The sequence below is a fragment of the Motacilla alba genome, chromosome 1, assembly GCF_015832195.1.
Source record: "Motacilla alba alba isolate MOTALB_02 chromosome 1, Motacilla_alba_V1.0_pri, whole genome shotgun sequence".
NCBI lineage: Eukaryota > Metazoa > Chordata > Aves > Passeriformes > Motacillidae > Motacilla > Motacilla alba.
Window position 1 is genome coordinate 75,710,260 of NC_052016.1, and position 10,587 is coordinate 75,720,846.

At 45.4% G+C, this 10,587-nt stretch overlaps 1 protein-coding gene across 2 annotated transcripts; it reads left to right on the plus strand.

Annotated features, from left to right (window-relative positions):
- The first annotated feature begins 224 nt into the window (after positions 1–224).
- CLN5 (CLN5 intracellular trafficking protein) lies at positions 225–10,149 on the plus strand. Of its 2 annotated transcripts, none has more exons than XM_038137811.1 (4): positions 225–577; positions 3,266–3,431; positions 4,632–4,827; positions 6,618–10,149. In XM_038137811.1, the coding sequence occupies exons 1-4, from the start codon at positions 456–458 to the stop codon at positions 7,127–7,129; spliced, it is 996 nt and encodes a 331-aa protein (XP_037993739.1). In that variant the 5' UTR covers positions 225–455; the 3' UTR covers positions 7,130–10,149. The 2 variants fall into 2 exon arrangements, with proteins under 2 accessions (XP_037993739.1, XP_037993748.1); XM_038137820.1 differs by having other exon boundaries at positions 256–577; positions 4,602–4,827.
- Positions 10,150–10,587: the final 438 nt, after the last annotated feature.

Sequence of the window (10,587 nt, forward strand, 5' to 3'; positions counted from 1 at the left end):
TTTGAGGGAGCTGTAGAAAGTGATAAGGTTCCCCGTGAGCCTCCTTTTTTTTAGGCGAACCGCCCCCAGTTTCCTCAGCTGCTCCCCGTAGGACTTGTGCTCCAGACCCTCCCCCAGCCTGGACGCGTCTCCAGAGCAATGCGTGAAACGACAGGCGATCGCTGCTCCGGCTAAACGGTAACGGCGTGTCGTTCCTTGCACCCCCAGAAAACTCAGTCGCAGTTCGGCCGGGTGACGTTTCTCAGGGATGATTCGGCACACGGCTGGCTTCCCTCGGGAGAAGGAGGAGGAGGAGAAGCACCCCCGCTCGGTCAGGGCCCTGCCTGCAGCCCGGGCTCGGCGGGCACCGCCGGCCGCCCCGGCCCCGTGGGCGGCGCGGAGGCGGCCCCTTCTCGCCCGGCCTCCTCCGGCCCCGCCGCTTCCCCCGCTGCTCCGGGCCCGGCTCCGGCGCCGCCATGGGTGCCTCTCGCTGCTCCCGGCTGCTGGCGCCGCTGCTGCTGCTGCTGCTGGCGCCGTGGGGGCCGCGAGTCTCGGGAGAGCTCCGCTCGCCGCGGCGGCGGTGGCCCGTGCCCTACAGGTGAGTGCCGCCGGAGGCCTCGGCGGGCCCGCCCGCGCTGCGCTGCTTCTGCCTCTCTGTGCATTAGACTAGAGGGGCCGTGGGACGCTTCCCCTTTCTGATCTGGGGGTGGTGATCGCTGCCAAGGTGTTTGGCTTGCCGAGGGAGCCGTAGTGCCATGCCAGGCCGAGAGCTGCGCTTGGTCTCAGCGGCGGGAGGGATTGGTTCCCCGGGAATGACTGCCCGCATTTAAACACGCTCCTTAATGAGGTGGTGGTGAGGAAATCGGGGTACGGTTTTCTTTGCTTTTTAAATTTAACTTAACGTCGTGCTTCGCGACAAATGAAACAGTACAAAATCTCATTCGCTGCTCCAGAGCTGCCCGACCTCCAGAATTCCTGGTGGTGTCGGGGACAGCAGGAGACTGCACGCTGTGGCGTGAAAATAGCGATGGATTTGGCCGGGCCGAGGCAACGAGCCCCTTCAGAGGAAGCACTACGCTTGATTGTGTATTTTGTGCGGGCTTGCTGTTTGTAAAGGGAGTAGTTATCAATGTTTAACTGCAGCTTACTAATGCACACGTAAAATTTTGAGAGCCTGTTGCACAACTCCCAGCAGTTAAATTTGTGTCAGGTGATGCCTGAAGGAGCTGGTCTTGCAGTCATGAGTTGTTGGGATTTTCCAGCAAGTTCAGGAGTTACGAGTCTGGGCCTTGGGATGGTCAGATCTGGAGAACAATCCTGTTGGTGTGAGATGCTCAGAAATACGGGGTTTCAGTGTTTCTTAACCTGCTTGTTACCTTCTTGTCACATGCAGTGCAAGGGGTAATTGAAAATGTAAGGTGTGCAAACTAGAAATAGGACTTGAATGTGTGATTGGCCTGTTTTTGTTTCCTGTGTGTTTTTTTTCAGACATACTCATTAGGGTTTGGGGATTGTTTTTCCCTTATTTTTCCTTTCTTCCCCCCCCCCCTCCCCCCGCTAACCAAACAAGATCTGGACAGGCTGTGCATGCCAATTTGTCATGGTATCAGGAATACAGGAATGTTGTTTTAAGTGAAATACAGGAGTGACTCTAAAGGAACTTGGAAGACTTGCAGTGGGTTGATCCTGGCGGGATGACAAGTGCCCACCAAAGTCACTCCATCACTCCCCTCCACAAGTGGATGGGGGAAGGAAAATAAAGGAAAATACAGCAAGATATTTTGAGGGTTCATGGGTTGAGATAAGGACAGGGAGAGATCACGAAGCAAATACCATCAACAAGGCAAAACAGACTCAGCTTTGGGATATTAATTGAATGTATTGCTAACAAAAACAGAGCAGAATAATAAGAAGTAGAATGAATCTTAAAAACACCTTTGCCCCACCCCCTCTGTCCTTCCCAGGTTCTGCCTCCTCCCCCTAGTAGTGCAGGGAGATGGGGAATGGGGGTCATGCTCATTTCATCAGATGCTGTTCCTGCCGCTGCTCAGGAAAAGGAGTCCTTCCCCTACTCCAGCGTGGGGTCCCTTCCACAGGAGACAGTTTTCCGTGAACTTCTCCAGCCCGAGTCCATCCCACAGGCAACAGTTCTTCATTAACTGCTCCAGCAGGGGTCACTCTTCCATGCAATCCTTCATGCACAGTCTGCTCCAACATGGGTCCCCCAGAAGGTCACAAGTCCTACCAGGAAGCCTGCTCCAGCATGGGCTCCTCTCTCCATAGGTCTGCAGCCTGTTCTGTGGGGTCAAAGCATTCTTTACGGGCTCCACCTGCCCCAGTGTGGGTTTGTTCCACAGGCTGCAGGGGAATCTCAGCTCTTGGATCGGCTCCTGCTCCTCCTTCTTCACTGACCGCGGTGTCTGCAGGGCTGTGCCTTGTACATATTCTAACCCCGCTCTTTTCTGGCCACAATTAAATCAGTGCAGTAACTTTTTTTTACTTCTTAAATCTGTTATCACAAAGGTGTTGCTGTCATCCCTGATTGTCTCAGCTCTGCCCAGTGCAGGGTCCATCCTGGAGCTGGCTGGCATTGGCTTTGCCTGACGTGGAGCAACCTTCTGGGGGCTTCTCACAGAAGCCACCCCTGTAGCCACCCTGCCACCAAGACCTGGCCACACAACCCCCTACAGTTGTCAAAAAGGTTCTTTGCTGTTTGAATATAGTGTGATAAGGAAGTGACTTGGGTCTTTGGTTTTCGAGGTTTAATAGGAACAAAATAGAAACAACAATCCTAACAACATTCTTAGACCTCTATCTAAATTAGCATAGAGGGATTAATTCTTTTTCTGAACTTGGCAATATTGTAGAGTCAAAATAGCTGCATCTGGGGACCTCTTACTATAAGAATAGCAAGAACAAATTGGTCAATCCCCATGTAAGTAAATTGCCAGGAGAATGTTTTTGAGGCAGATCTCAAACGATCCTTTACTCAGCATCTGTGTGTCTCTGATCTCATGAGTGTGTCACCCTTTGTAATCCGCATTATTTCCACCATCAGTACAACATGACTTCCATTTGTGAGCCTTAAGTCCTGAAGTCCTGTTTCTGCAGATGTGCACCCCAGCAGCCTTATGAACTTGTGTACTCCAAGTGTGCAGTGTCTGGGTCACAGAATCTGTCTTGGGGGGTGCTGGACACATAAGCTGTTCCTCTCAGGAAGCCATGCCAGTTACTGCAGCTGCAAAGCTGTGCTTGTCATTCTGTGTGCTTCTCTTTCTCAACACAGGCGCTTTGATTACCGTCCAAAAACCGATCCTTACTGCCAAGCTCGGTACACCTTCTGTCCCACTGGCTCTGCCATTCCACTTATGAAAGAAGAGGATGTCATTGAAGTGTATCGATTACAGGCTCCAGTATGGGAATTCAAGTACGGGGACCTGCTAGGACATTTGGTAAGGTGACGTTTTTACCAAAGTTAGAGTGACAAATTCAGCTGAATTTAACAGCAGGTGTTAAGAGTGGGAGCTGTAAGGTTTGGATATGCTTGTACGGAAGAATATTAGAGCACACACTTAGAGCTGGGCTGTCTGTAGGGCGGATACTCAAAGAGCACTAAGTTTCAAACAAAATGTACAGGATTCAGCTCAGCTAAAGACAAGAGCATGGCCAGCGTCATTGGTGGGTTTGAACACGTTCCCCTCTGTAGCTGCATAATAAGTGCTTTGTGTCTTGAATGTCTTTTCTTCTGTGCTATCACCACATCAATAAAATACTTTTATTTGTCCCCTTATATCATGAAAAATAGTTGCTTAGTGTATTAATTTTTCTCTTGTTAAAAACTCACATATTTGCTTGGACACTGGTATCTGTCAGGAGCAGACGGCCAGCTGATCAGAATGTTGGATCATGAGAAGTTGGTTGCTTTTACACTTCTTTCTTGAGTGTTATGATGAGTATGGAATTGAAGTCTCCATTCATGGAGTCATGCAAACATCAGGTCTCAGCTTTAGTAATATTTATAGTTATAGCAGTAGCAAAATTAATCTTCAAAGCATGATTCCTAATTAGTAAAGGAATGTTAGTGAATCAAAACCAAGAACAAAGAGTCAGAAATGGGAATAGATTCAAATATTGTTATCTCAGTTGTTAACTAAGTTTGGAGATATGTTTTTACTGTACAGCTTTTAAATGAAGTATTTATGTCATTGGTTTTATGGTATTCATCAGCAAGATCTGGTTTTGGTAACTTGGTTCTGCTCTTTATTTCTGTGATACCCCCATGAAGCTAAGGATTCAAAAGACATCTCGAGTCTTGATGATGAGCTCCCACTGAGTATCTGCTTCCAAGTGACAGAATTTACAATGGATGGATAGACAATCCCTGAGACAGCATGATGCTCTGAATAGAAGAGTGTGTGTCGTGCAGTCTGGTGTGTTGTGCTTCAGTGTTACTGATGTCAGTGTCACTGAATCCAAGATGTTACAGGAACTCCCTCCTCCTCTTCTCACCCTGTTACCAAATAGCTCCTGAGCATCTTACCTTCTGTACAGGTCAAGCTGAAGTTGTTATGAAATCAATGTTTTGGTGGTTTGGTTTGGTTCTTTGTTTCTTTATTTTCCAGAAAATTATGCATGATGCTGTGGGTTTCAAGAGCTCTCTAACAGGCAAAAACTACACAATGGAATGGTATGAGCTCTTCCAGCTTGGGAACTGCACGTTTCCACATCTGCGGCCTGGCATGGATGCACCGTTCTGGTGTAACCAGGGAGCTGCCTGCTTTTATGAAGGAATAGATGATGCACACTGGAAGGCAAATGGAACTTTAGTTCTCGTGACCACAATATCAGGTAGATTTTAGATGCTTTGGATAATGTCAATACAAATACAGGGTCAGCCTTATCTTCTGTAAAGCAGTATCTTTTAATTTATGTTCTGTATGTTATTCGCAGCATTAGTCAATGATGCTAATTTCCAACACTCTGTTGAGTACAGAAGGTGGCATGAGGCTGCTGCCTTTTGAACAATTCACACTGGAGAGTTGTTAAGTGAGAGTCATTTGGTGTTGCTGTAGAAAAACACTTGAGTCTCTTGAGTGTAAAAATAGCAAAACAGCTTAAACAGAGTCATTATGGGCTCTTTTCACATGGCTTCACCAAAACAAAATCTTCTGTTGTGAAGTGGCTGATGACTGCTGAGATAGAAAAACTTGAAAACATGTTCATTGTTGAGCAAACAAATAAGGCATATTTAGAAACAGTCTCAAAGATATAAAAATATTAATCTCTATTTCTGTCCCCCTCATTATGTGTCCTAAAAACTGTGAAAATGTCCCCAGTTAGAGGTCTCTGTCATATGCTGTAGAACAAACCTAGGCCTTACACTTCAAAATACATAGGTGATCACCAGAAGAGTTTCCTTCTGTATGCTGATCACTGCAATCCTAAAATAAAAAGGTCATTCAAATAAATCTGATTGATTGCTCTAGCAATAGAGTGAATGACTTACAAAAAAAGTTCACTGAGGACTTGAAGAGTTACATTTTGTGTGACGAAAACCGCTTAGTTTCTGAAGCTGGTGCAGTGTGCAAGACACAGCGGAGAGTTAGCTTACAGCTCTTGTGATGTGGTGCTTTGTGTGTGCCCACTTCCACCCTTAGCAACTTTGCTGGCCTCAGTCTCTGCATAATCTATCCAGTGCTGCTAAGAAATTCTGGGCAGTTCTTTAAACAAGGAAGTAAAGTGGAGCTGTTTTCCTCTGAGTTTGTAGTTCATGACTGAAGTATTTGATGCCTGATACAGTTGTATTCTTGTGTATGAATACCAAGTTAAAATTTTGCATACAGCTGGGGAACTTGTCATGCTTCCTCTCTCTGTGGATTATTTGATGCCCAAGAAAGGTGAGGCTACACTGGTGCCTCATGGAGGCATAGTTACAGTCTTCCTCGCCTTTCTCTCTTTCCATTTTCATGAAACTTTCAAGGATGTAGCATCTCTGAATTTCACAATAACTCGCAGATTTCTGGTCAAAGAGGGTGAGTTGGAGGCAAGCATAGATGAACAGCATCATGAGCTGAACTTGCTCCCTTCAGAGCTGGCAAAAAAGCATCCCATCTTAGTGGTCTTACATCCCACCCATAATTTGGTTCAATTCAGCATTGCCAGCTGTGGAACTGCTAAATCAGCAGGGTTTCTCAGTCTGAGTCTCTTTTGTGAAGAGACATGAAAATTTCTGCTCTGAATTTTTGAATTTAGTTAAAACTTGAAGTGCAGAAATGTCTGTTGGTCTGGTGAGCATTTTACCAGCATCTCTTGTAGACTGTACTACCTCTGCCTTGTTTGTCTGCATGGATAATGCAAAATGAGAAGTGACATGGTTCTCTGGTGTTTGAATGTTCTGGCATAGCAGCAGGGAAAGGATCAGGAAAAGGAATTACAGTTTGAATAACCTGCATGTAAAATGTAATTTATTCAGTGGGTTATCCCTTGCCCCTCTGACCCAAGCTTTGTTTTTGTGTATGGTGAGGTAGTGTAAGTAAACTTTTGCAGGGGAGGCAGGTGAACCTTTAAAAAGATGGAAAATATTTAGAATCCTGCATTTGTTACCTCATTTCTGCAATCCTTATTTTCATCTCTTACAGGAACCATGTTTAATGAAATGGCACAATGGGTAAAATACGACAATGAGACTGGCATTTTCTACGAGACCTGGACAGTTCAAGCAAGTCCTGACAAAACGTCAACAGTGTGGTTTGACTCTTATGAGTGCTCCAAGTTTGTACTGAGAACCTACCAGAAGCTAGCCGACTTAGGAGCTGTATTCAAGAAGATACAAACAAACTACACAAGCATAGTTTTATTCAGTGGAGAACCTATTTATTTGGGGAATGAAACATCTATTTTCGGACCACAAGGAAACAAGACGCTGGCAGCAGCTATAAGAGACTTTTACAATCCATTTAAACCTCATCAGAATGTCAGAGAGTTTTTCTTGGATCTTTTCAAAATAATTGATCGTGTTATCTTGAATCATCAGTTTTACCTCTTCTACAACTTGGAATACTGGTTTTTACCTATGAAGTCCCCTTATCTCAAAATAATTTATGAAGAGGTCCCTTTGCCTGTTGGAAGCAAAGCATCCTTTGGTCTATGACTGTCAACTGAAGAACAAAACTTGCCTTTATGGCAAAATATTCTTAAGGATTTTGGAGCACTACCATGATGGTGTGAAAGGGTTGTATGTTTCACTGCTGACTGTAAAAAATTGTGTTGGGATGGCTTTGCAGGTGAAAGACTTTGCATTTTTTTCTTACTACCTGTATAACACATTCATGAACGCTTCAGCCTCTCTGACCTGACCAGCTTCTGTGTAAGCATGGCTCCCTGCTGCCTGAGGGGAGACTGCAGTGGTTCCTCTGGCTGAGCTCTGCAGTGCCAGAGGGGGAATGGGGAGGCAGCTGCTTGCTCTTGGCTCAGGTGCTCTTCATGTGCACAGAAACGTGGCAGCAGATGGCACCTGGCCACCAGCAGAGGTGGGACACAAGTTACAAGGACTAACTCGCTTAACATGAGTGTTCGGATGTGTCCAGTTCCTTCAATATGTGCCTTACACTGATGTTCCTGTAGTTCTTTGGTTTGTACAGCTGGGATCTATGAACTGTTCTCTGGTATTCTGGGGCAGTGAGGGTACTGGAGGATGGCATGGGTGATGCTTTTTCACCACTTTGCTTCCTTTAGCTGCACTGTAAACACTATACAGATGGCTCTTCTTCAGTTTCATGAGTGTTCTGTGCCACAGATAAAAGCCAAACTGCCTGCCTTGCTGTCGACTTGTGCATAATTGCAGTGTTCTACCAGTCTACTATCTTGAAATCTACTTGAGGCTTCAGTTGGGTCAGTTTCGTAGAACTTGTGTATATTCCTTTCAAATTTTTTTAAAAAGCATAGAAATCTTAATATGGAAGAAGTAATGACAGCTTGTGGGGCAGCAACATTGGCGTTGAAAATCCATGCTCGTCACAGAGCTGCCTCTAAAATGTGACTGCAGCCTCTTGCTGGCAGTGATGTTGGCAGTAGTGGTGCTGTCCTTGAGTCCTGTTCCAGGCTCATCTTAAAGCACTTGGGCAACTACTTAGTCCCCTTTAAACCCAAGGGAACAAAGCCAGAGGAACAGTGGCTTTCTGGAAACTACTGAGGTGCCTGCACACTAAAAAACCACAGCTGCAGCAATGTAGTCATCTCCAAGTGCTCACGGCTCGCTTGGATGTTTTTTTAAAACTAGCTGTGGGATAATTAGTGCTCCTGCAGAGGTTATTGCTGCCTTGTGGCCAAGCAGGAACGCAGGAACACAACTCTGCAGTTTCATTTGGCTTGAGCCAAGCTAATACCCTGCTGCAGCCCGAGGAGAGTACACAGTGCTTGGATTCAAATAATAAGAATGGCAGAAAATTACCCCTGTATTCAGGAAGTCACTAAAATTAATTAGTTGAATTGCATTATCATGTAATGGGATGAGCATGAGAGGTAATGGGAGAAGAATGAGAGGATGAGCACACCTCTCTTCAAGCTGCTACTTCCACTGTTAGGTGAAACTTCATCTTTTACCATAGACTGAAAGACTTGACTCTTTTTAGCCAAAGTCACAGGTCCTTGTGCCTGAGCTCAGCTTTGGATTAAGATACTGTCATGGTTTCACCACAGCCACCAAACAAGCACCACACAGCACCACCAGGAAGGTAATCCAGGAGGCTCTAGTGAAGTCAAAGGGGCTGCAGCAAGCCCGTTTATAGAAGTTACATTCTCACTGATGCATGTTTTTATGTCTCTGAAACCCTCAATGTTGTTAAACCCACTTCTGTCTTCCCAGGAAAAAGCCTCAACGTCACAAAGCACTGTTCAAAGCTCTGAATGGGAAATAGGATCACAGAACCAAGCTTATAGATCACACTGCCAACGATGTGGGGATTCCTCCATGCACTCACATGTGTTTCACACTTTGAACACTATCCTCACTTCAAAGGTATTAATTATCATTGCAGGAGTTGCCGTTTTATAGACATACACGAGTTCCTTCTGAGGCCAGTATATATGAGAGCTCTCACTTTCTTTGCTTCTCTCAGCTGGGGCAGGGTTTGTGTGTTTATTAATTGTTCAGTTTGGGTGGGAATAAACTCCACCAGTACAAACTGTAGTCCTGAAAGAGATGCTGTTGTTGCAGCTTAACTGAAATGAGTTGAAGTTGTTGAGTGCAGAGCTCTCTTGTAGGTAGAATCCACAATCCTTGAGTTAGGCCTACGGAGTTAGATCCAAAAAAAACCACAGAGATGATAAATAGGCAAATTCTGCAAAGTTTAGACAAGCCCAGAATGGATCCATAAAAATGACACTTTTAAAACTTAAAAAGGAAGCATTAGTTGTCACAGCTTCTGTGCACCTGATGATCTGCTTGTGACTGAAAACCACCTATCCACCTCAAACACTTAAGGACGGCCTCCTCCTTGAAGTCACGCAGGGAGCAGAAATAGGTAGGATCTCGCCTCATTTCACTCACAGCCAGATGGTATTAGCACTTGCCCGACAGTAGTAACCAGGGGACTGTCCAAACTGCCAGACTCGATAAGCGTGGCATTGTGTCAGTGTCACTCAGTCTTCACTCATACTTTGAATACAGGACTTGTTCATCACTTCAGATTGTGCTTGGTCCTGCTCCCTGCTCTTACGCACATTTTACTCGAGGGCAAAAATACACAATCATTCTGTACTACAGTGATTTCCAAGTCTGCACACTGGTCTCGTGCAGAACTGCTGCATTGCCACACCTGTGGGCTGCTTGGGGTTGTAAGCCACACTTCACTCCATGAGAGTTCTCCAGCAAAGCAGATCGTGGCTGATCATCCATCAAGGTCAAACAGAGTGTGCTGCTCCTGTTTCTCAAAGCACTGTGCAATGAAAGTCTCTGCCTTCCCCCTCACAAACCCACCCCCAGATGTCCTGGATTAGGAGAGCTGCTGCCTTCAGTATCTTAACTTGTAACCACTTCAATTCAGAGGTAAGATTTGTCACTGCGCACATCAACTCCTGTTGCAAACTCCTACCCAAAACTGTACAACAGAGCCAACACTTCAGTTTTGTTATTCTGATAATAAGAAATAAAGGTGCCCTTGGGGAAAATGACATCTCTGAGACACTCATGTTCCTGTTTCTAGTGAACTTTGTGAGTCTGTGGTATTCTTTACTACTTGTGCCATGATTTTTATGTATTTGAATTGTTTCAACATCTAGAAGGCAAAAGACACACAGAATTTGCTCAGAAAGCACTGTAAACTTGCCTGGCAAGTTTAAGTCATAGCTGGATTATTTGAACAAAGGATGCAGTAATTGATTTAATGTATAAAAACTGCTGACCTCCCATGGAAGAGGGAGACAATTGCTTTTAAGCAGTTTTCTTGTGCTGAACATCTTAATAACCAGTATAATGTGGTGCTGCATTCAGGAAGGACTTTTTGAAGTCAATGCAACAACAAGGGCTTCTCAAAGCCAGCCAGTTACCTTGCTGGGGAAGGAGTTCTACAGCCAACACTGCCACCAGCTCCTAATACGTTCCTCACACTG